The sequence below is a fragment of the Gossypium arboreum genome, chromosome 9 (assembly GCF_025698485.1).
Source record: "Gossypium arboreum isolate Shixiya-1 chromosome 9, ASM2569848v2, whole genome shotgun sequence".
Classification (NCBI taxonomy): domain Eukaryota; kingdom Viridiplantae; phylum Streptophyta; class Magnoliopsida; order Malvales; family Malvaceae; genus Gossypium; species Gossypium arboreum.
Window position 1 is genome coordinate 83851327 of NC_069078.1, and position 25787 is coordinate 83877113.

Below are 25787 nucleotides of genomic sequence, written 5' to 3' on the forward strand. Positions count from 1 at the left end.
AATATTTTTCTTATTTTATATTTTAAAAAGTGAAAATGGCTTTTCAGTTTATCTAAATCTAGCTTATTGAGAGTTGAGAAGAAAATTTGTTTATTCAAATTCAAAATATATCCAAATCAATAATTATTAACACTGTAATTAATTACGAATAATTTACATAATTAAGATTCAAATTTAAGGGTTGAAAATAGTAGAGTTTCAATTATTTCAACCAAAATTTATTGACAAATATTAGCTACATGTTAAAACAATATTATTCTAGATTTATTAAAATTTAGATTGTTCGTGATTTTATATTCCAATAGAAATTCTTAGCTACACATTTAAAAAATAGTTTGAATGTTGGATAAAAATCATATCATATCAGACAAATGATCAGTTAACATTATTTCTTAAAAATACTTTTTAAGTAAAAGTTATCATTTTCTACTTCTACTTTTGTCAAAAAATATTTTTTTATCTCAGAAATACTTTTGAAAGTATAAAATATTTTATTTACAATAAATTTATCTCAAAAATGCTGTTTGTTTCAAAAGTGTTTTTAAAAAATAATAATAAACTGACCCAAAAACTTAATCTTTTAAACCTTCACTTCAAAGAAAAGAAAACAGCAACAAGATGACGTACATCACAAAAACAAGCCAACATGGGTTCAACTTCTAAATCAAAGCACTGCAAATTGATGTGTTGATTCCGTTGATATTGGTCAGCAAACTACTGGTGGCGAACACCGTTACCACCACCCCTAGATCCTAGGATTTAAAACTTTCTTCTTTTCAACAGAGGAAAAATGGGAGAGCTCGTTGTCTTTTTTGTAAAATTATCTAAATTTTATTTGATTTCGATTGAATGATAAATTAGTACTTAATTCATTTTTTTTTCCAACCAAACAAGTTATTGGCTTGTAATAAAAATTAAAATGATTAAATCAATTGACTGATCTAAAATTTTGAAATCCGACCACATGAAGATTTTACGGTTTTAATGACTTTCTGATCGTACAAAAAATATATACATGTTGCTTGATATAAATATATATGAACTTTGATATCTCCCGCTAACACTGTTAGATTCTTGCCATGCACATTAAATTGTTGAAAACGACATGCATTCTATTGATGTCAAGGTGTACCAAATATGTTCTTGTCTCAAGAATAGTTTTTTTTTTTTTTTTCTAAAAAGGAAAAACAACATTTCATTTATGTTTCCATAATAAATTAAACATGTTGATGATCATTCCAATAAATTTAAATTCTCGATATTTGATTTGTTTTTATACAATATTTATTTTTATTATTGATTTCTTCACAATTTTTAAATCAGAGAAAATACGCTTAAAAGTTTAAATTTATGCTATTATTGTTATTAAAATAACATAAAAAAATCATTATTAATTAGTATTGATAATTTATTTTATTATTGGTAATAATAGCCAAAGGGATAGATGGTTATTGATCTCTTAATGCATTGAAGCCAGAATTTTCATTCCCAAAGATTGTTCTCTTTTTAACTTGAAAACTTTTATACGTGTAAAATTTTAATAGTTTTTGTTTCGTCATAAAATAAAATCGAATTGAACAATATTTAATGAATCATAAAATGTATAAATATTGTGTTTAGATCCAATAGGAAACGACAAAGTGAATAAATATTGCTACGTGAAATCAACATGCATGAACCACCACCATGCTTATTTTTGCCTTCGTTGGATTTGGAAGAGATAGAATAAGATTTGTTGCGTCGGCCGATTAGGTGAAGCAGGAGAGAGATTTTCTTTAAGTAAAGGAGAGAGAAATTTAAGCAGTTATAAATAAATCAAATGTAAATTAGATCTGTTTAAACGAATGAATCATTTGAATGAGATTTTAGATAATTTATTTATAATATAATTTTTTTTACTCATAATTTAAATTATTTTTTAAATTTGTACATATGGCATGTGTTATAATTATTAGTTTCAAATTATACATTTTATAATTTTATATATTATTTTTAAATGTATATTTATATTTTAAATATGTGATTTTTAAGTTTTGTCGAGCGGCGATGTCAGTCTCTGGGCTGACTATCGCCCTCATTTTTCTCCCCCACCAATCATTTATTTCTTTTTTTTTCTCATTCATTTCACATGTCTTCTCTTTTTTCAATTTATGGATCTATTTTGCAAGTATATTTGTTGTCTTCATAAGTTGTGATGGACAGATGACAGCACCTGTCGTTCACTAAAACTCCACTGGCTACAAGTAATTTTTCCTGAAACATGGGTGGCTTTTTATTAGCTTCTTAATTTGTTTATATTTTGAAAGTATTTTAAAATAATAAATAATTTCACTAGCCGATTTGGACTAGTTAGTTTTATATTTTTTTGTTTGTTTTTCCATTGTTTATTAAGTTTTCAGTTTTAAAAGTTTTTGTCTGCTCTTGTAGCACGTTTTTTAGTCTTGCTTATGCGTGTAACGTTAGTTTTACAAGTAATTTTAGGGATGGTTTTGTTGTCGTCCTCTCTAGTTTGGTAAATGCTACTCTTTTGTCAATTTTTACTTGTTGTTTGGACCATCCGAGGCTGATTTTATTATTGTATTAAGTGCTTGCAATCATACTCTATATATGTCGTGCTTAAATTATGGCAAAACCAATTATCAACGTGTCATAATGTTTTATTGATGTTGAGGCTAAAGCCTTTATTGTGTTTATGTAACTTGTCATTCACCATCTATAACGAGTGTTTGTTATTTTTTTCCCATGAATTGTATGATTCTATTTATTGAACAAATTAATGAATTTATTTTTAAAAAAAAAGATTTTTACATACATATGTTATCAAATTTCTAACATTACTTTTTTTATTTAACTTCTATCGGTTAATAAAATTAAAGTAAAAAATTTTACTTTGTGATGGCATATTCGTTTTAATAAAATTTTTGCTCTCTTTTTTTTTACTTTTTCAATTTTTTTCCTTTGCCGAGAGTAAATGTTCAAAACTAGGTGTGATTAATGAGGATTGCTCTTATTTTTTGAAAAATCAATCATTATTTTTAATAAGAAAAAGGAACTACAACAGTTTAAATCATAATTGTCTTACTAGTGCCAATGTTGTTGCCGTCATCCTGAAGGAGCCGAGTACCCTCATCCGGAGCCCGTAGAAACTGATGGAGGCCTAACGATTTTGAAAAAGCCATGGCTGCCAAAGCATCAGCAACCTTATTTCCTTCTCTATAAACATGGTTTACCTCCACTCTCCAATCCAACAGAATCATCCTTTTTATGGCCCTCACTAATGAATGCACTATCATCGTGCCCGATCTGCTGTGCCTTTAGAAGCCTTGTCACCACCATATTATCTGTTTCCAAAACTACTTTCCTTGCTCCTAGCTTCCATGCTTGCTGGAGCCCCTCCAGCGCCCCTACAATTCTGCGTTAACTACTGAGCAAGTCCCAACATTCTTCGCAAAGCCGACAACCCATGAACCCTCATGATCTCTTCGCCCCATCCATATTAACTTTGAGCCATCCCCTTTTCGGTTTCTCCCAACAAATCACCTTATCCATTCACTGTTTTGTTGGGTATGGGTCCCACTATGTGGGAAACCCATATTTTCTACCATAATGTTTTGTCTTTCTTTGATTTTGTCAAAAGTCAATTTTTTTTATGTGTAGGATGTGGGTAGCCTTTCTATTATTATTGAGTGTCAAATTCTCAATTTAAAAGAAGAGAAAAACAGAGAGTGAGATTGAAACTCGTTGGAGAAAAATAGAGAATAGAAAAAATCAGTTTTTCAAGCTTGGTGCAGCAGTGATCAACTCCTCGATCGAAGGTCTATCTGTGGTTCGATTGAGCTGATTTTTGGACAGCAGCTAGGTGATAAGGTGTTCTTGACTTTGTACGGTCGGATTTTTCATCCGAGACTTGTAGCGTCGGAAATACCCATTTTTCAGCAGCTACGTTTTTGGTGATGTTCTCTCATTTTTCTCTCTTTTGCTAAAGATTACATATTGTTAGCCTTGTCGGAGTTGAATGCTTGTTGTAGGCTTGATATTGTGATCTTGTAGTCGAACATTTGATGATAGTAGAGCTCTTTATCGGACTCTAAAGTCCCGTGGTTTTTACCCTTGATTTAGAGGGGTTTTCCACGTAAAAATATCGGTGTCTCTATTTATTTTTGTTGTGGTTGCATTAGTTGATTTGTGGTTGATTAAGGTTGCTAGAGAACATATCTTGTGCTATTGTGCTTGCCATAATTTTTTACAGGAGTTATAAGGAGAGAAAGAACACCGGTTGTGCTTTCGCTTTGTTTCGGTTGTTCGGTTTCTTCCCAACAAACTGGTACCAGAGCTTGGTTATTGTGTGAGATAATTATGGAAATTAATACGAGAAAGATGATTATGTTGAATGGCACAAATTATCAACTTTGGCGGAATAAAATGAAGGACTTGTTGTTTGTGAAGGCTTTGCATCTTCCGATCTTTACTACTCAAAAACCCGATTCGAAAAGTGATGAAGAATGGGAATTTGAGCATCAACAAGTGTGTGGATTTATTCGGTAATTTGTTGAAGAAAATGTTTACAACCACATTGATCAGGAGACACATGCTCGAACATTGTGGGAGAAGCTTGAAAGCTTGTATGCTTCGAGGTCGGGCAATAACAAGTTGTTTTTGCTGAAGAAAATGATAGCACTGAAATATAAAGAAGGAATGTCTATAGCTGACCATGTTAGTGAATTTCAGAGTGTGATGAATCAGTTGCTTGGTATGGGTGTCAAATTTGATGACGAGATTTTAGGACTTTGGTTGCTTGCTACTTTACCAGACTCTTGGGAGACCTTTCGAGTCTCACTCATTAATTCTGCCCCACAGGGTATTATTACTTTGGATTTGGCTAAGAGTGGTGTGTTGAATGAAGAGGTTAGAAGAAGATCTCAGGGTTCTACATCACAGTCCGAGGTGTTGGTTATCGAGAACAGGGGGAGAAACAGAGACAAAGATGGAAAGGGTAGAGATAAAAGCCGAAGCAAGTCAAGATCGAGATACAAGAATCTTGAGTGTCATCATTGTGGTAAGAAAGGTCATATCAAGAAATATTACTTCAAGTGAAAGAAAGAGAACAAAGGTGGTGGTGATAAACACGATCGGAATGACGATGAAAAATCCGAGCGTGTTGCTACTGTTACTCGTGAAGATCTGTTAGTTATTTGTGATGAGAATTTGGTCAACCTAGCATGCGACGAGACTAGTTGGGTGATTGATACTGGTGCATCATTTCATGTCACGTCGAGGAAGGAATTCTTCACATCTTATACTCCTGGTGATTTTGGGGTATTGAAGATGGGTAATGATGGTTTGGTTTCGGTTATTGGTATGGGAGATGTTAGCTTGGTGAGTAACAATGGAACAAAGTTAACTCTCAATGATGTCAGACATGAACCGGATGTCCGTTTGAATTTGATTTCTGCAGGAAAGCTTGATGATGAGGGATTCTGTAACACCTTCAGTGAAGGGCAGTGGAAGCTGACTAAAGGCTCATTGGTTGTGGCTCGAGGAAAGAAGAGCTCAAATTTGTACTTGATGCAAGCTTTGACTTCTCGAGAGACGGTGAATGTGACACTGAATGACAACTCAACTGAGTTGTGGCATAAACGACTCAGTCACATGAGTGAGAAGGGCTTAATTTGTTTAGCGAAGAAGAATCAACTTTCGGGTTTAAAGAATGCTACACTGAAGAATTGTGCTCATTGTCTAGCAGGAAAGCAGAAAAGAGTTTCATTTAGAAGTCATCCTCCTCATAAGAAATCAGAGTTGCTAGAGTTGGTCCATTCAGATGTTTGTGGTCCGATAAAAGTAAGATCATATGGTGGTGCACTTTACTTTGTGACTTTCATTGATGATTGTTCAAGAAAGCTATGGGTTTACACTTTGAAGTCTAAAAATCAAGTCTTTGAGGTGTTTAAACAGTTTCAAGCATCAGTTGAAAGGGAAACTGAGAAGAAGTTGAAGTGCATTCGTACTGATAATGGTGGCGAGTACACAAGGTCGTTTCATGAGTATTGTCTACGACAGGGAATCAGACATCAGAGAACACCACCAAAGACTCCACAGTTAAATGGGTTAGCTGAAAGAATGAACCGAACATTGATTGAGAGAGTCAGATGTTTGTTGTCAGATGCAAAGTTACCAAGATCATTTTGGGCTGAAGCTTTGAATACAGTGACACATGTGATAAATCTGTCTCCTAGTGTTCCTTTGAAAGGTGATGTGCCAGATAGAGTTTGGTTTGGTAAAGACGTGTCATATGATCACCTACGTGTGTTCGGTTGTAAAGTATTTGTTCATGTTCCAAATGATGAAAGATCCAAGTTGGATGCCAAGGCTCGACAATGCATTTTTATTGGTTATGGTCTAGATGGTGAGTTTGGTTATAGACTCTATGATCCAGTTCAGAAGAAACTCGTGAGAAGCAGAGATGTTGTCTTCATTGAGGATCAGACCATTGATGACATTGATAAGACGGAGAAAGTGGATTCACAAGGTAGTGGTGACTTGATCGATGTGAATCCGGTTCCCCTAGACTCTTCACCAGATCCTATCCAGGATGATGTGCATGGTGATGTTAGTGGTGACCATCAGACTATAGGTGACTTTGCTACTCCCATAGATGATGTTGTGAATGATCAACAACAAGCACCTATAGCTCCACCAGCAGTTCCACTTCGAAGGTCTTCCAGAGATCGACGATCTTCTGTCAAGTATTCTCCTGATGAATATGTTCTTTTGACTGACGGGGGAGAACCTGGATGTTATGAAGAGGCTATGGAGAGTGAATGCAAAGATCAGTGGGTTGAAGCGATGAAAGACAAACTTCAATCCTTGCATGAGAACCATACTTTTGAATTGGTGAAACTGCCTAAGGGCAAAAGAGCTTTGAAGAATCGGTGGGTTTACAGGTTGAAGCAAGAAGAGAAGTCTTCATCTCCACGATACAAAGCTAGATTGGTCGTCAAGGGTTATACTCAGAAAAAGGGGGTTGATTTTGAAGAAATATTTTCTCCGGTTGTGAAGATGTCCTCTATCAGAACTATACTGAGTTTGGCAGCTTGTTATGACCTAGAGGTTGAACAAATGGATGTGAAAATTGCTTTTCTTCATGGTGACTTGGAAGAAGAGCTTTACATGGAGCAGCCAGAGAGTTTTGTTGCATAAGGGAAAGAGGACTATGTGTGCAGATTGAAGAAGAGCTTGTATGGTTTGAAGCAAGCTCCAAGGCAATGGTACAAGAAGTTTGAGTCTGTTATGGGGGAGCAAAGCTACAAGAAGACTACTTCTGATCATTGTGTGTTTGTTAAGAAATTCTCTGGTGATGATTTTATTATTCTTTTGCTCTATGTTGATGATATGCTTATTGTTGGTCAGAATGCTTCTAGAATTGAGAAGTTGAAACAAGAGTTGAGTAAATCCTTTGCAATGAAGGATTTGGGGCCAGCAAAGCAAATTCTTGGCATAAGACTGACACGTGATAGAAAGGCTAAGAAATTATGGTTATCACAAGAGAGGTACATTGAGAAAGTACTTCAAAAGTTTAGTATGGACAAAGCTAAAGCGGTGAATACTCCCTTTGCTATGCACTTTAGATTGAGTGTTAAGCATAGTCCTTCCACAGAAAAGGAGAAGGAAGAGATGCAGAAAATTCCTTACTCTTCAGCCGTGGGTAGTTTGATGTATGCAATGGTTTGCACGAGACCAGACTTAGCTTATGCCGTTGGTACAGTTAGTCGGTTTCTTTCTAATCTAGGCAGAGAGCATTGGAATGCAGTGAAGTGGATTATGAGATATCTTCGTGGCACTTCCAACATGAAACTTTGTTTCGGCAATGAGAAACCTGTTACTGTTGGGTATACTGATTCGACATGGCCGGAGATATTGACTCGAGGAGATCTACTTGAGTTACTTAATCACTTATGCGGGGGAGCTGTGGCATGGCAATCGAGACAAAGAAAAGTGTGTTGCATTGTCCACCACCGAATCGAGTTCATTGCAAAGAACAAGGCGTGTAAGGAGATGCTTTGGATGAAGAAGTTTGTGCAAGAGCTTGGTTTTACTCGGAGAAGTATGTCCTGTCTTTGTGATAGCCGAGTGCTATTCATCTTAGTAAGAACTCAACTTTTCATGCTAGATCTAAGCATATTGATGTGAGGTACCATTGGATACGAGATGTTCTTGAAGCTAAGCTGTTAGAGCTTGAGAAGATACACACTAATGATAATGGTGCTGATATGTTGACAAAGGTCTTACCAAGAGGAAAGTTTGAAGCATGTTGTTTGACCTCCGGCATGGAGGCATTCCCCACATAGTTGGAGGGGGAGATTTGTTGGGTATGGGTCCCACTATGTGGGAAACCCATATTTTCTGCCATAATGTTTTGTCTTTCTTTGATTTTGTCAAAAGCCAATTTTTTTTATGTGTGGGATGTGGGTAGCCTTTCTATTATTATTGAGTGTCAAATTCTCAATTTAAAAGAAGAGAAAAACAGAGAGTGAGATTGAAGCTCGTTGGAGAAAAAGAGAGAATAGAAAAAATCAGTTTTTCAAGCTTGGTGCAGCAGTGATCAACTCCTCGTTCGAAGGTCCATCCGTGGTTCGATTGAGCTGATTTTTGGACAGCAGCTAGGTGATAAGGTGTTCTTGACTTTGTACGGTCGAATTTTTCATCCGAGACTTGTAGCGTCGGAAATACCCATTTTTCAGCAGCTACGTTTTTGGTGATGTTCTCTCATTTTTCTCTCTTTTGCTAAAGATTACATATTGTTAGCCTTGTCGGAGTTGAATGCTTGTTGTAGGCTTGATATTGTGATCTTGTAGTCGAACATTTGATGATAGTAGAGCTCTTTATCGGACTCTAAAGTCCCGTGGTTTTTACCCTTGATTTAGAGGGGTTTTCCATGTAAAAATATCGGTGTCCCTATTTATTTTTGTTGTGGTTGCATTAGTTGATTTGTGGTTGATTAAGGTTGCTAGAGAACATATCTTGTGCTATTGTGCTTGCCATAATTTTTGACAGGAGTTATAAGGAGAGAAAGAACGCCGGTTGTGCTTTCGCTTTGTTTCGGTTGTTCGGTTTCTTCCCAACATGTTTTGCATCATAAACAGTCACTTCTGTTATTCTCGCTCTACTGACTTCCCTGATCAATCTCGTAGCTTGCATTAATTTATGTTTCTAATGAATTTGATTGAGTGCAAATAAAGCCAATAGCTATATTATTTGCTTTGTTTTATTGCATTTTATTTTTAAAAAATATTAATTTAAAATTTTGTTTGAATTCGTAAAAACATTTGCAACTCATTCGATTTTTCAACCATTGGAACCCAACACCTTATATATAGAATTATTCTTCGCTATAGGACAAGTGGTCAACCTTTCTAAATTTGGATGGACTGAAAAATAAAATAGTAACAACTTAAATATTATTAAACATAATATCATTTAAAAAATAATATAATATCCAAACATAGAAAGAAAAAGAACCCATAAATTTCGTCCATCAAAAATTTCACCTCTCATTTAACACCTAAAAATAAGGATATCTTTTTCTATTTGTACTCCCACAACCCTCATTCAGCCTCTTGCTATCTTTCCCCTCACCCTTTCTCTTTTCACTGTTTCCACATCTCATTTGTGACAAAAATGGTATGTCGTTTTTTTCGTCCATCTTATCATAATAATTAAACATGGTGTCTCGATAAATTTGCAATACTAAATTTCGAGTGAAAATTTGAGTTAAAAAAGTTTGATCTTCTCAATTCTTTTGTATATGCCTAGTTGTTGCCTATTGGGGGTATAGAGACTTCATGCCTCTGCAAGGGGCAATGGCCAACAAGCCTAACAAGGCCTTGTATTTTGATTCAAGCAATGAATGTTTACATTCGATTAGATTTAACAATGCTTAACACAGTTCGATTATATGATGTGAATATAATATGAATTATCATATATATTTGATTCTAATATGCAATGATATATATATTATAAATAAAATTTTGGTTAATGGAACAGGCGAATGCATCATCTGGAATTGCAGTGGGTGATGAATGCAAAATGAAGTTTTTGGAGTTAAAAGCAAAGAGAAATTACAGATTCATTGTTTTCAAAATAGAAGAAACGAGTTACCAGGTTGTGGTTGAGAAGCTTGGTCAACCCAACGAAAAATATGATGATTTAGTTGCCAGTTTGCCCCCTAATGAGTGTCGTTATGCTGTTTTTGATCTTGATTTCACCACTAATGAAAACTGCCAGAAGAGCAAAATTGTCTTCATTGCATGGTAATAACATACGAGTCGTGGTTTATTTATTTATTACTCAGAATCATTTACGTTTTATTCTCCTCGATGATTCAAATTATAAAAAGTCTTACGTAAAATCTAATATAATTAGATTCATTTTAAGTTGGATCTGACTTGAATTACTTGTCTTATAATTTTGGTATATAGGGCCCCGGATTCATCAAGAGTTAGGAGCAAAATGGTATATGCCAGCTCCAAAGATAGATTCAGGAAAGAGTTGGACGGTGTTCAGGTTGAATTGCAGGCTACTGATCTGAGTGAAATGAGCTACGACATTGTCAAAGAGCGAGCTATTAGCTAGCCATTGGATCAATAAACCGATTTTGGGGGTTTTAATTTATTTTTTCAATTGCCATAATCATCAATTTAGTTAGTAGTTCAATTGATACAATGAAACATTTTGTGGATTCAATTTCTTTTGTTTGAGAAGAATTTGGTTTGTTTTACATATAAAAAAATGTTGAAAAAAAGTTAAATTATGAATAGGGATCACCACTTTTACATCCCATTAATTTTTAACCCCTTTTAATTACTAGGGGTGATTTTAAGAAACTAATCTCGTTCTTTTTTCCCCCTTCTCTTAGTTTTTATTATTGCACGTTGCATTTTTTGTTTTAATATTGGTACTATTAGTATCGGTGTGTTCCAGTATACTATTTCAGTTTTATTGATTTTATAAATATTTTTCACATATATATTTTTATTTTTATTTTTATTTTCTTAAGAAAATATCCATTATATATGCATGCAAACATATAACAATTATATATATATATACTATAAAACTTAGTGGCTTTGGACAATATGTGCAAAAAATTCTAAAAGTGAACCGAATCAAGAAAAACAAATATTTTCAGTTTATTTGATTTTTCTGTTTCATTAGTTTTAATTTTTGGTTTAATTGATTTATTCAGTTGATTTCTAATTTTGATGTTTTAAATCGAATAAACTAATTAAGCCATAATCCATTTATATACCTAAACTAAAATTTAAATCTTAAACTCAAATACCCATTAAAATTTAATACTCTTAAAAGCCCAAACCTATTGAAATTTAAAACCAATAACAAATTAATAATTTAATTTATTTATGATATTCATTTTAATTTTATCATTTAAAATGTAAAAGAAAAACCAAATTGATATATACCCATTAAAAATAGTAGAATACATGAAAATTGTACGTTGGATTGTTGGTCATGCGAGAAAATAAATATTTTGGAGTTCATTAAAATTATTTGATTTAATTTTTAGTATATTTATAATGAATTTGAAATAAAAATAAAATCAAAAGTAATACGATATACTAAATTGAAAAGAGAAAACAATTATGTGAAAATAAAAAAGATAAAAGAATTAAATTAGAAAAGTACAAGGATTAGCCCTATAAATTGACCTAAAACTAATAATTATATGGTAATTTTAAATGTTTAATAACAAAACCTAATTTTAAGCTGATTAAACTTATATAATACTCAATTATAAATTACTAAATGTAATCTATTATTTCGCTTAATACATCAAAAAGTATTTGTAAAATAATTCAATAATTAATTGAACTCTTAATAAAAAATACTTAATTGAGCCTTTAATCGAATATGAATAATCAATTAAGCCCTTTAAAAAAATCAATTTTGCTGTAAGCCACAAACATCCTTAACTTTTCCATGTGGTATAACAATGTGGATTGATTTTATGATTCCTTTAAACATTTGAACATTTTCAATTATTATGTAGACGATAAAATAAAGTATTCAAACTAGTCGAGATTCAATTTATAACATATATTAGAAAAGTATAAAAGCATGAATTTATCAAATTTAAAAATATTTTAAAAATTTCAAATTTATTAATAAATAAACTTTTAATAAATTTATGGACTTGACAAATAATCATGAATGCTATATTTCTAAATAATTTATTAAATTTTGAAGTACTAGATCCTAAGCGAAATTACCCAATTTCACCACGTGGCAAACCCTAGTGTGCCATGTGGCAAAGTTAACAAACGCCAAGAGGCTTACACTGAAATTAGTCTTTTAAGGGCTTAATTGGTTGCTTATATTTGATTAAGGACTCAATTCGGCGTTGTTTTCGATTAAAGGCTCAATTGATTGTTGAATTTTTTCACATGGGCTTTTAGATATATTAAGCCTTTATTTCCTTCATTTTCAGAACGGCACCGTTCATGCCTCGCTTCCTCGCATTTTCTAGGGTTTTAGACTCTCGAGTCTGAGCTTGGTTGCCCAGAAAACATAAAAGACCTGACTCTGCGCTTCGAGCTTTCTTTCTATTTCTCTCTAAGCCAAAAGCATGGAGGACTCCGGACCCCCCGCCCCAAACCTAAATCCGATATCGGGTTGGAGCAACGTTCTGAAGAGCCAACCACCAAAACCTCATACTCAAAGCCAAACTACGGCGACAAGCCAAATCTTCGTTGAAAGCTGCAAATCCACGAAGGGAATAGCGGTGGCCGTAGTGGACGCCAACGCCGTCATCGAAGGTGGAGAAAAGCTAAACAACACCGCTGACAGGTTCGTAACCGTCCCCGAAGTTCTCGCAGAAATTCGCGACCCCGTTTCTCGCCACCGCTTAGCCTTCATCCCTTTCTCCATCGATTCGGTGGAGCCCTCCCCAGATGCCCTAAATAAAGGTATTCAATCTTATCTTCAAGTCCCATTCCTTGTATTTGGCTGTTATTTTTATCACCATTTGGCTTCTGCTGCTTGGTTTGTTGTTATGAGGATAAGTAGAATCTTAATTGATGATATATTAATAGATACACCATTAGTTAATTGGGTGTCCTATTTGAGCTTTGTAGTTATCAAATTTGCGAGGGCGACTGGTGACTTGCAGACTCTTTCTGATGTTGATCTCAAACTGATTGCCTTGACTTACACGTTAGAGTCTCAAATTCATGGAACAAATCATCTTAGGGATGCGCCGCCCCCTGTTCATGTTGTTAATGTGAAGAGGCTGCCTGAAAGGGACTTGCCTGGATGGGGCTCTAATGTCCCTAATTTGGAAGAGTGGGAAGCTCTCGAACCGGAAACTGGAGATGGATTCAACTCTAACTCGAGAATCCTTCCCTTGAAAGACTTAAATATGAACTATGTCTCATCAGATAACAATTCTGAAGATGTATTGGTGGAAACAAAGAGTGAAACACATTCTGAGAATCAAGAAGATATTGACCAGGGTTTTAGGAGGCCTAGGCGCTATTTGCCCCAGAAAAAAGAGGTAAAAATCGAAGGGAAAAAGATGGTGGCTGATGGTATTGATGCATCTCAGGGACACTTGGATGATAATGCTGATGATTGGCTGCCTGCGGTAAGTCGAAGTACTCATAGGAGATATCTTAGGAGGAAAGCTAGGCGGGAATTCTACGAGGCATTAGTGGAGAAAGATTGTCAAGAAGATATGGAAAAAGGCTTAGAGAAGAGCAACAGTGAAGATGCAAGTGGTTGTCCTGATCGGCCGTTGCAACAAAGTGCCGAAGAAGTTCATTCTGGAAATGGGATTTCTGAGGAGGCTGAGCGAGCAGAAGTTGACAAGGGTGATTGTGATCTTTCTTCAATCCTAAAACAAATGAGGCTGGAAGAAGATCCAGCAAGGACTCTTGGAGAAGCTAAAGAAACAGAAACCACAGCGGAGGAAGCTATGTTAGATGACAGTATGAATCTTGCTGTTGATGGAGATAGTGAAGAATTAGACCAGTTGGAGATGTCAAGTCAGACCAATGAAACTGTTGATGCATCATTCACTGATGATGTGAGCAGTGAACAGAGCTGGATGTTGAGATCCTTATCCGAGTCCACTGTAGCTTGTGTAACGGGGGATTTTGCTATGCAAAATGTTCTTCTGCAGATGGGTTTAAGATTACTAGCACCAGGTGGAATGCAGATTCGGCAGCTGCACAGGTAATTAATTAATGCATATGTCGGTTCTGGTAATTGTCAGTCGGCAGTTATTCAAATGTGGTCATCATTCAAAATGAAGTTATTTGATGCATATGAGCTTATTTTTTGACCTTATATCTGTATGTAGATGGGTACTGAAATGCCATGCCTGCTATACTGTGACTGCTGAAATTGGAAGAATTTTCTGTCCGAAGTGTGGAAATGGAGGAACATTACGAAAAGTAGCTGTTACTGTTGGTGAGAATGGAATTGTTTTGGCATCCCATCGTCCAAGAATTACATTGCGTGGTACAAAGGTAACTTTATTTACGTTAGCATTGTGCAAAAGATTCTTTGGGTTGGTTACATGATATGCTTTTGAAAAGAATATTATATGAATGCCTTAATTGCTGTGTGCAGTTTTCACTGCCTTTACCTCAAGGTGGAAGAGATGCCATAACCAAAAACCTAATTTTGCGCGAAGATCAACTTCCCCAAAAGTTCCTTTACCCTAAAACTAAGAAGAAAGTAAACAAACAGGTTCGTCTCATCACTACTATTTAGAGGTCTGGTGGTATTCTTTTTGTTTCTGTTAATTTACATCTGAGAGATTGTTCATATATTTTATGTAGGGGGATGATGATCTGTTCATGGCTGGGGACACCTTCACTCACCATACTGATAAAAGAGCACCTCTTCAGCCTCCTGTAAGGAAAGCATTAGCAGTCTTTAGCGGAAAGAGGAATCCAAACGACAATCATTACTCCCGGTCGAAGCAGAAGTAACTTTACATCACTTTTGATCTATATTTTTTACTCGAGAGCTAGACAATGAATGCAAAGTTTTTTGATATCCCACCACTTCCTTTGCGCATATGCTTTTGATAAGTAAGTTTTTAATATTCTTTTTTGTGTTGGAATGAACTCAATCATGGAGAGATTTTATTTAAATACATTTGAGATTATGCATTACAGAAGCAATTGAATGCAAAAGTAGTAAGGTATTGCCAGTGGTTCTTTTATGTACATGTATTGGAATGACTGGAATAATGTTTTGGGTTCCCCATTGTTTGCTTTTCTTTTTTGAGTTTGGCACAGATCTCCTTTGCAAGTTCCTTAGCTGTTCTTATTTCTCAGAATCTTCGGTCTTTGTCCTAATGCTCTATCTAATAAAGTACCGCATTTTTTTTATTTAACTATGTTATTTTTTGGAATTCAACTCCTCAATAACTTCAAACTTCAATTTCTTTTTTCTAAGTTAACAATGGTATTTTTTTTGTTTGAAAAATAAAATACATCTGATAAATAGAAATGATTTTTCTTTGTTTGTTATTTAGAAATTGTCTAAATTTATTTTTGAATTTATATTGGTTTGAACATTTTTATTCTGTGAGAAATTTGATATTTAAAATGGTTAATATGTATATATATATTGGCGTTCATATATTTTAACTTTTTCTAAGACTTTGTAAAAGTATTTTAAATGTTCATTTAGTATTTTCCATTTTTAAGAGAATGAAACAAAACTACCTGCATTAAAATAGTAAATTCAGTTCACATTAAAATATTAATAACTTGAAGTGGAAGAAGTCATTATTTATATTGAAAATGTGGGGCCTTTAAGCAACAACAACGAAGAGATTCTAAAATACATGTTCTATACAAAGGACATATATAAAACTCAAACCAAATATTGCGTTGATTACTTGGATTAGAAGAATGTCAGCATCGAGTAAAATTACATAATTGGATTGAGTATTAAAACATTTTGAATGGATCATTTAAGAATCAAATTTGCATGTGACGTTGGAAAGAGTTGAGAAAGTAGTCTAAGCAAAATGAGAATAATTTATATATTTAAAAACTGATTACACAGGATTCAGAGGATAAAAAACATGGCTAGGTTGTCTATAATCAGAGAACTTTCTGAGCACCCAAATCTATAGATATACAATAGAAGTGGGCATCAGCATATAAACGAAATGCTGCCAAATGTTTCATTTTGGCAAACAACATTTACAGAGATCAAAATGGTTGAACAATAGACAAAACTATGTGTCCCGATGTTACAAATGTGTGTTAGCTTTCTAGATCTCAATTCAGCTCAATCACGATGAAACAGCATGTTCTGCCCAAGCTAGAGTAGATGTCATTAACTTAACCGATCTTGGATGTGTCGCTTCTACCCTCCAACATTAACTTTTTTTGCCTTCATCGATGGCCGTTACGAAAAGTTCGAATGAATGCAATCATGAGGAAAGAGCAAGTTCAGCCCACGCTAAAGAAGATGACTTGAGCTCAATTGCTACAGATGTGTCGATTTTGCTCTCCAACATTAGGCTTATTTCCTTCATTGATGGCCGTTTCGAAAAGTCCGTATGAGTGCAAAGGCTTACTACTTCACAGATGACTATGAGGTCATCATAACTGAAGTGTTTCAGCTCTGGATCCACAATATAAGACATGACCTCTGGTAGTTCAAGATAATCCCTGGCCTGTAATTCAGAGTTCAACATGAGTATTCCAAAGAATATCAAGCTTAGCACCCTTGTCGATAAAGAGTACAATGAAATGGAATTTCATAAAAAAAAAAAAAGTGAATTGGAAATGATTGTTTACCCAATCAATCAAGCAGCCTTTGTCCTTGCAGTATGGAGGCTTTCCACTAACTATTTCAAGTAGAAGTATGCCAAAAGAATGAATATTTCCTTGGATATCGAGATGGCGTTTTTCCAAAGAATTCAGGAGTAGACAGGCAGGGCCATTGTTGCCGATAGATCCAGAGTTCTTTTCAGATCTAGTAAGAATCATCTTCCAACTTTCAAAATCAACCAACTGCATCAGAAGAAAATTGACCATCTCAACACCAGGACGAGCAATATTATTAACCATTACAAGTATTTGCCAACACAACAGAATTTTATAGATAAGATTGAAATGACCCTAATTCGAGTATACTTGGAACATGAAGAAAACATTGGATGATCGTACATGAAATGGCAAGAGCTGAGGGGATATACCTTAGGAGAAAAATCCTCAGTAAGATACACAGAACTCGAGCTTAACTCTGATATAGTGAATGGTGGCTCGAGTTCAGCATGAAGATACTTGAGTCCTTGAGCAATGCCAAGAATAATTCTCATTCTCCGTGTCCATGATAACTGGGATCCTTCACCATCTGCATATAAAATTGATTTCTCAGGTAAAAAACTCAAATGTATAGAATTATATCATTGTGTGCAAGAGAGGCCGTATGCTTACAATGCAAATGCTCATAAAGCGTTCCGTTTGATGCATATTCAAAAACAAGCATCCTTGTAAATGGTGAGCTCTCTCTACAATAACCAAGTAACTTCCCTACATTTTCATGATTCAGTCTTGCCAAATCTGCAACCTGAAAATCAGTTAACATAAAAAAATTAGAATATGGTTGCTCGAGCGTCATGAATTCCTGTATTTTAAAGCTGTTTCACATCTTTTGATGAATTAATCTTTTCATGGAACTGTTACCGGGAATATCTAGTACCTCTCTCTGGAAATAGAGCTCAAGATAGCCTGTCCAGTGCTGCTCTTTAATACAGAGGGATATCACAGCGATTTCAGGACCACCCCTCATGGTCCCTTTGTAGACAATACTGTCTGGTGAGGAACCAATAATGTTGCTGAAGTCTTCACAAGATACTTCAAGCTCTTGTCTGCCAAATTTTGTAACGTCTTTCAACAACTCTGAATCTGGAAAAAAGCATAATGTTAAACAATAGTACTCCGAAAACTATATTTTTAAGTTGATTTGAGAGCGGTAACCGATGCCATATATTGCAAACTAACCTACGTACACCATCAATTGTTCCTTTTCACTCCCTGATTTCTTCCAAGGGATTATAATTGCAGGCTTGCTTCTGCATCTTTGGAAAGCAGTAAGAATCGCGACAAGAAAGAGAGACCCAGCCATAATTCCTGTAGCAATTTCAAGAGCCAAAAGCCACGCAGGTTTCGAAGCTTTCTGATGCTTTGCAGCGTCTTTAAAAGAATGATGCTTAAGGCTCGGTGCTTGGTGACTTCTCGATGGCTGAGGACCTAAAAACAAATAATGGCACTGTGAACCATGTAATCATAGACCACCAGCAGAAATCTGTTAGAGTAATGAAATGAATTGACGAGATTTCAAGTTTTAAGATGTCAACTTAGCTAAGAACATATAGTTTCTTCAAACATTCTCAAGACATTCTCGACCAGGCCACAGATTAAGCAAAGATCATGTAATACTTACCACATTGTCGGATGGGACGCTGTTTTGCATCCTTTTCCCGAAGACAGTTCCCTTGAAAGCTTGAGCTACATTAATGATATGCAAAAACATGAGGCAATAGGACAGAGGAAAGCAAGCACAGATCAATGATACACGCAATGAAAGTTCACCTTGGAAGATACTCCAAACACTTTGGTATGCTTCCAACCAAAAAATTGTACGACAAATCTACCACTTTGAGCTGAGATGCACCACAAAGTCCAGTTACGCTTGTACGTGAATCATTCCTGCCGTAAAAAGAATTAAACTTAATACACTAACATGATTTAATTTCAGGGACTAAAGTTCTAGACAAGAAGCCTGCAATATTTCTGAAATCTATGATCCCAGACTAATATTTTTAAACTCTAGATGGCACAAATATACAATTATAACTAATCATCTGTCATTATCATCACATGCAAGTAAAAACTAATTTTGCAATGCCATTAAGGGTTAAAACAGACAACTATAATACGGCAGGCCATGTATATATAGGAACTAGAAGAGTTCATTATTAAGTTATTAAGGGGATTTCCTAATGAGAAGTTCATCAAATAGACATATATAATCCACAGAGCTTTACAGAACATAATCACATTGCCACGATATTCTACTTACGCTCCATGTATCTTAGCTACAAATGAAGAATCGTTTTCAGCAGGAACAGGTCCTTGAAGTTTATTTCTATCAAGAATAAGTTCTGAAAGGTTCTTTAAATTGCCAAGCTCAGCAGGCAAGCTCCCACTCAAACCATTTGACTGAAGATTTCTGTGAATACAACATAAAACAAAATAAGCAAAAAAGCATAAATTACAACACATATTTCCTTAAAGCAAGACACATAAGAATTCGGGTTTTACATTTTCACAAGGCTGGTTAAATTCCCGAGCTCTGCAGGTATTGGGCCGGTCAGTTGATTCATCCCCAAATCCAAGACTTTAAGGAATTTCAACAAGCCAAATTCTTTTGGAATTGTTCCTATCAGATTGTTTTTGCGTAAAGTTCTAAAAGAAAAAATACATGAACTTATGAGTCAAACATTACATTCCAATACAGATAAAAAGTTTGAACCAAGAGCATCATTTGGAACAAATAAGCACAAGGTGAACATACAGTTCTTGCAAGTAGGTAACTTGGCTCATTTCTGGAGCAAGAAATCCCTTCAAAGATGAACCAGATATGTTTCTGCAACACATGAAAATGCATAAATTATGAACATATCTACCATTAAAGAACTTTGAAAAGTTGTTGGATCAGTGCTTACATCTTGATAACATGTTGTCTCTCTTTATTACAAGTAATCCCAGACCACCCACATGGATCAGCATCTAAAGCATTCCAGTTTGACAAAACCAGGTGTGGGTCTTCATATATAGCTTCCTTGAATGTTGTAAGAGCCCAAACTTTACAAAAAAAAAGAAAACAGAGTTCAAAACTCAGTGAGGAATATTAGAAACTATTGATGATATAATTATATTAGTGTCTCCATAAAATCAACATAATAAATCTTTGAAAAAAGGCTGAAATAAAACACCACGTGGCAGAAAATTGACAATTAATAGCCCTTATTTGTACCCACATTTTCCCAGTAACCAAACAAGATCTACAAAAACAGAAAAAAAAAATAGAAACCTCATTACCTTCCTTAGTAGGGAAAGAACTACAAGTCACACAAAGAACCCCAGAGGCCAAAAACATAATCAAGAAACAAATGTATGGTCTCATTTTTTTTCTCTATTGTAACTCTCTTTCTGTCACTCCGCAAGTAGAATTCAATCATTCATCAACCCCAAAAGCTCTGTTTTATCAGCCGCAAGTAAAATTCATCAACCCCAAAAATGAAGAAGAGAGAGTAAAAATGGGGAAAACAAAAAAGAACCAACTGAGTAGCAGGTGTGGGATTTATCAAGAGACTATAACTATGGTACACTAATCTGCTGAAATGAGGTTGCTTTGCTAGTAATACAAAAACAATGAAAGAGATAAAATGCTAGTAATACAACACTATAGTGCTTAAATTCATGATTTTGCTACTGCCCATGAAAGCAAATCACTTTTTGAAAAAAGGAGGAAAATTTGAAGCCTTGAGTTTTAAAGGGAATAAAAAAGACAAGAAAAATATGTGGGGAAAACATGGATTGAAAATTAGGGAATGGTTTTAAGAATGTTGTCCTTTTCATCCTGAATACTTTGATCTATGAAATGGCAGTTTTGTAAAATGATACTTAGTTTGGGGGGCAAATTTAATAATCTGCTTTTGGAAATTTCGCCGCTGCCAGTGAATTAGTGCTAATGATTTGGATTCAGAGGAGCAAAATTGATTGGAGCGCATTAATCTCGTGAGATTATTAATGTGATAAAACCATGGTCACAAATAATGTAAACCTCCTCTATTATTAATAAATAACAAAATCCCTGAATAGTGGTTACATTGCAAAAAATATTTTCATAATTAAATTAAAATAAAAATATTTTATAATATAATGTATTTTTATAATTAAATTTAAATAATTTAATTTAAGGTTTTACTTTTTGTTTATTTTGTTTTAGGAAATCCTCTTGTATTTAAATTTAAATTAAGCTGAAATTTTAAAATATTATTTTATCAAAAAAAGTAAAAAAACAAGAATCCGTAGCATTTACATATCGTCAAAACAGTTATGGAAAAATTTTGCTGTGTAAATATAAAAAATAAAAGGGAAATTAAAAAGAAATATCCCCAAAATTAAGGTTGACGATTAAATATTAATGATAATTAAGCAAAAGCAAAGGCCCCCCTCCCCCGGCGATTGCGCCGGCGATTATGAGCGGTGTTCTCAGCGCAACCGTACTTTTTAATTATCATTTTCACGAAATATTGCTAATATATTTATCGTTTACAAATATCACGATTTTTTAAACGTTGAAGAAGCAAAGACAGCCTGTGATTACACATTGTAAGGTTGACTCTTTGAGACTCGAAATACCGTGATTCCAATTTTCTCCAAAAGACTAAAATGTCCTTTTAATTTCTTCTGTAAATATCTCTACAATCTAATCATATGTTTATTGTTCAATACTTAACAAATAGATTTAATAACCCTTTTTTTTTGTAAGTGATTTTTAAAAAAATTATAGGTTATTATTTGATATTTGAAATTAAAAATAAAATATATAGTGATTTGAAATTATTTAGTATAAAAATGTAAAATCGGTCATTAATATTGTCCAAATAAATTTAAATTTATATAACAAATAGGAAAATAATTATTTTTAATAAAAATATAATAAAATTTGGGAAAAAAGTATAATAAATAAAATGTTTATTAGAGGAAAATAAATAAAATCTTAAATACAATAAATCATGTTATTTTCATCTATAAATGAAATTGTTTATAATAATAAATAATGATTGAATTTTAGTTCAAATGGCATGGTATTATTATTAATATAAGAGGACGTAGATTCGAGTATATTAAAACATATTATCTTCTTCTTTATAAATTGGGAAGGACAAATATTATCATGAGATTATTTAAAAAATGTAATTAAAGATGATTAAAAAATGTAATTAAACTTAAATTTACCTAAAATTTGACTAAAGCTTCATTTCTAAGTTCTATTAGCATCCTATTTTTGTTGTTTGGCTGTTGAGCTAAAAAGCTTGTCTTTTATTAAAGCTTGAAAAGTCAAATTCCACACGTTTTACAGTTGCCAATGACTCAATGTATTGACCATATCTTATATAGTTTGTTTTTTTTAAATTTAAAGTATTTGTTTAATTATTTGTGTTTGAGATATATTTAAACATAAATATTTAAATATGAAATATTAAAAATTTAAATGATATAGGTTCAAATATTGTCATTTTTTTCTTTCTTAATATTATTATAAGAAAAAGGAAATTGTAATTTGGTATGAATAAATGGGAAACCATTACTAAAATTAAATAATATATGAATATAATAATGCATGTAATGGAATAGAATGATTTCATGGGCAGCATAAAAAGAATAGAACGAAAAAAGAAAAGTCACATGATTAAAGTTGCAAGCTGTGGTGTATGTGGATTGTGGACCATTTAAGAATTATTTAGGTTTTTTTTTTTTGGTTAAAAAATATTATTATTAAGCGGGAATTGCCTTTTTCTGGCTTGGCAAGACATAAGTGAATCATTGTTTTTTATGCCCAAAAGAGTGACACAGGACATGAAAGGTTGTTTAAACTTGAAGGCTCCTCATTACAATGCTTCCAAGAAAGACACTCTAAGTAAAAAAAAAGAAAAAAGAAAAAAAAAAGTTGAGTAGTTTGAAAGCAAAATGGTTGACATCAATATTCCACACACACAAAAATAATAATAATAAAATTAAATACAATATTAAGCATATAAAAACAAAATAAAATAAACATAAAAAAACTCAATTTAAGTGTAAATTAATTTATTTTTAAGACTTAAATTTGATAATAATTCTCACATATTAAGATTTGATCATTATTCTCGCATTAAAATTTAAATTTATGAGTTACCTAAAACAGAAAAGAAACCTTGTGATTTTATTTTAAAATTGTTGAGGTTTTTACAATCCAATTGAGATTTGGCAAGTGTTAAAAACTTTGTACCAAAGTCAAAAAGGAGTGAAATAGAATTGGAACAAAGGCTTTTTTTTTTTTTTTTTGTTGGTAATGGAAGTTAAGGGAGAAACTGTGCATTTACATGATTTTGGTTTGTATGTTTAATGAGGAAGCAAATATAATTAAAGTTGGAATTCAAAATTTAATCATATTCATTGTGCATGTTGTGGAATCCAAATATCAATTCCTGACACTCATTTTATTGCAATTTTCTCCATGGTTAAAGGACCGACCCGATCTAAAAAGACACACACATCAGCAGTGTTTGCTTTTATTGAAGGACTGGGGTCCCGCCCTGTTCCTATCAAACTGTCCCTAAATCTCCATGTTTTCAGACGGCAAGGACCCCAATGCTTTTCCTTTGCTAATTCTTTTATGTGTATATATAACATATTTCTACCTTCCATATATATTGAGTCTTGGTTAAATTTAAAATTAAAATTTTAAATAAAAATAAAGATTTATTTTTTATTTATAAAATTTAAACTTAAAATATTATTTAAAAATTTTAAAACTTCCTACCACTTAACCCAAAAAATATTGATATTTACTAATTTAGTTCAAATAATTAATTATTAATAATGTAAAATAAGTTAAAAAGAAAAAGAATTAGACCGATTATCTAGTTTTAAACATCTTTTGCTTGTCAACGAATTTTTGTCAAATTATTATATAAGTTGAAATTTAGAATATTGAGCATTTAAGTTTTTCATCTATATACGCATTATAATAATTTGGTTTTATTTTATAATTACTTGAACATTTACTTATAACTATATTGTTATTAATTGTTGATTAAAACAATGCAGAAAGATATAAGTTCAAGTGCATTGAAGCGCATTATATTCTTATTTATGGGTTAAGAATAGGCATTGAATAATTCTAAGTATTATGTAAATATATATATATATATATATGATTATATTGTTTTTGTGTCTCACACTTTGCTGAAACCTTATTATTTCTTCCTTGTCTCAAAGTATTGATAATAAAAAAAAAATCTTAACTTCAGGGTTTTCGCCTTTAATTAATAATCCAAAAGCAGGCCAACACCTCATCAAAACTGCCTTTTTTTTCCTTTTTTTTCTTTTTCTGTATTTTGGAGAATGATTCAAGCTCAAGTTAATGCAGGTAAAGGACATATACCAATTATTAAAAGATTTGAATCGGAAAGCTGGATTGTGGGAATTCCCGTTATTGGTAGATTCGATTAATAATTTTAAATATTAAATGCATAATTTTAACGTTGAATCATAAATATAAAAATATTTTAATAAGATATATTTAACTCAATAATGTTATCTTTTATATGAACAATTTTTTTATATATTTTTTTATTTTTTTAATAATCTTGATTATATATTTTTTTAATACAATGTCTAGAGTTAGTCATAGTCATTCCTTAACCCATAAATAAGAGGATAACGCACTTTTATAGCTCAAACACATATTTTTTTACATTAGCAACAATGTCCATATTAATCAATTTAATATTCAACCGGTTTTACTGTACCAATTTTAAATTCCAAGTAAGGGATAAGGGAAAGTTTAGTGGTACATCTCATTGGAATTATGTTCCGTTCGAAATTACGTGAGTTCAATTGACATGGATTATAAATAGTTTTATGCATTGCATTAAAAAGAGTAAATACGATTGACAATTTTAATGGTGCAAATGTAGATTAATTCAATAAAATAAAAAAATAAATTGATTAACTTAATCAATTTTAATATATATTATTTCTTTATCCGTATTGTACTAAAAACCTTTAACTGAGATGTCACGAGTCCATCAAAAATTTATTTAGTTGTGAAATAATTAAAATATTTTTTACAAAATTAAATTATATTATTTTGAGGATCTATCACTTTTAATATTTTTATATAAAATATAAAACACCCCACATATGAAGAAACTTAAACTTAAGACCGATGAGTCACTATTTAATGGTTGAACATATTATTTTTGTTTTGGCACCAATAAATTCCAATATCGGTATATTTCGATTTACCGTTTCGAGTTTATAGGTGTTTTTAAATTTTTTTAACATATATTATATATACATGTAAATATAGAGGTAAATCCGTAGGCAAGGCCCTAACCCTAAAAATAAAAATTTTGCTATTTAGTCCTTATAAAAGTTGAAAATATTAGTTAATGTATGATAAAATTGTATTTTGATCCCTTCAAAATGAAAATGTCCCACTTAATCTCTTAAAAATGATGAAATAAAAATCAATAAATACATGATAAAATTACACATTGACTTCTCAAAATGTATAACTCAATTTCAGATTCTCTATTTTTTTGGCTTCGCCTATATGTAAATATATTTATAAAAAATATTAATTTAAAAATTATTAAATATATCAAATTAACTCAATTAAATTATTACATTTTATTTTAAAATGTAATTATAAAATAAGAACAGTTAACATAAAAATATCAAATAATTAATTTAAAATATTAAAATTTGTATCAATCGATATGCATTGGTACAAATTAAAATAAACTAAAACGACCGATACTAATCAAAATTTATATTAAAATAAAATCTAAATTTATTATTTTGAAATACTACCCAAACAAGATGTTCTTGTCGATACAAGTGGTATCATTATAGAATTGACTTTGTTACTTCATACTATAGATTTTA

General features: G+C 32.7%; 3 protein-coding genes across 3 annotated transcripts; 2 read left to right on the forward strand and 1 right to left on the reverse strand.

Annotated features, from left to right (window-relative positions):
* Positions 1-9622: 9622 nt before the first annotated feature.
* On the forward strand, positions 9623-10914 carry LOC108455446 (actin-depolymerizing factor 7-like). Its single transcript, XM_017754003.2, has 2 exons — positions 9623-10310; positions 10479-10914. Exons 1-2 carry the CDS (start codon positions 10036-10038, stop codon positions 10630-10632), a joined length of 429 nt encoding a protein of 142 aa, XP_017609492.1. The 5' UTR covers positions 9623-10035; the 3' UTR covers positions 10633-10914.
* A 1564-nt stretch (positions 10915-12478) lies between these two features.
* LOC108457442 (RNA-binding NOB1-like protein) lies at positions 12479-15339 on the forward strand. The gene is made up of 5 exons (XM_017756508.2): positions 12479-12983; positions 13152-14250; positions 14378-14546; positions 14650-14769; positions 14862-15339. The coding sequence occupies exons 1-5, from the start codon at positions 12644-12646 to the stop codon at positions 15012-15014; spliced, it is 1881 nt and encodes a 626-aa protein (XP_017611997.1). The 5' UTR covers positions 12479-12643; the 3' UTR covers positions 15015-15339.
* A 719-nt stretch (positions 15340-16058) lies between these two features.
* Positions 16059-20885, reverse strand: LOC108454312 (probable LRR receptor-like serine/threonine-protein kinase At1g63430). The gene is made up of 13 exons (XM_017752730.2): positions 20160-20885; positions 19784-19922; positions 19633-19704; positions 19380-19523; positions 19138-19287; positions 18648-18764; positions 18499-18563; positions 18057-18305; positions 17755-17960; positions 17490-17622; positions 17249-17406; positions 16848-17063; positions 16059-16723 (listed from the first exon to the last, which is right to left on the reverse strand). The coding sequence occupies exons 1-13, from the start codon at positions 20242-20244 to the stop codon at positions 16478-16480; spliced, it is 1980 nt and encodes a 659-aa protein (XP_017608219.1). The 5' UTR covers positions 20245-20885; the 3' UTR covers positions 16059-16477.
* Positions 20886-25787: the final 4902 nt, after the last annotated feature.

What these genes read in the sequence shown, in the direction of transcription:
- LOC108455446 (XM_017754003.2), top strand. Translation starts at nt 10,036, where the DNA reads ATGGAACAGGCGAATGCATCATCTGGAATTGCAGTGGGTGATGAATGC. An exon ending in AAAATTGTCTTCATTGCATG is followed by an intron (nt 10,311 to 10,478) that starts GTAATAACATAC and finishes TTTGGTATATAG; the next exon opens with GGCCCCGGATTCATCAAGAG.
- LOC108454312 (XM_017752730.2), bottom strand. Translation starts at nt 20,244, where the DNA reads ATGAGACCATACATTTGTTTCTTGATTATGTTTTTGGCCTCTGGGGTT. An exon ending in GTAGCTAAGATACATGGAGC is followed by an intron (nt 18,765 to 19,137) that starts GTAAGTAGAATA and finishes TTTTTACGGCAG; the next exon opens with GAATGATTCACGTACAAGCG. An exon ending in CTGAGGATTTTTCTCCTAAG is followed by an intron (nt 17,064 to 17,248) that starts GTATATCCCCTC and finishes CTTCTGATGCAG; the next exon opens with TTGGTTGATTTTGAAAGTTG.
- LOC108457442 (XM_017756508.2), top strand. Translation starts at nt 12,644, where the DNA reads ATGGAGGACTCCGGACCCCCCGCCCCAAACCTAAATCCGATATCGGGT. An exon ending in CCCAGATGCCCTAAATAAAG is followed by an intron (nt 12,984 to 13,151) that starts GTATTCAATCTT and finishes TGAGCTTTGTAG; the next exon opens with TTATCAAATTTGCGAGGGCG. An exon ending in TTACATTGCGTGGTACAAAG is followed by an intron (nt 14,547 to 14,649) that starts GTAACTTTATTT and finishes TGCTGTGTGCAG; the next exon opens with TTTTCACTGCCTTTACCTCA.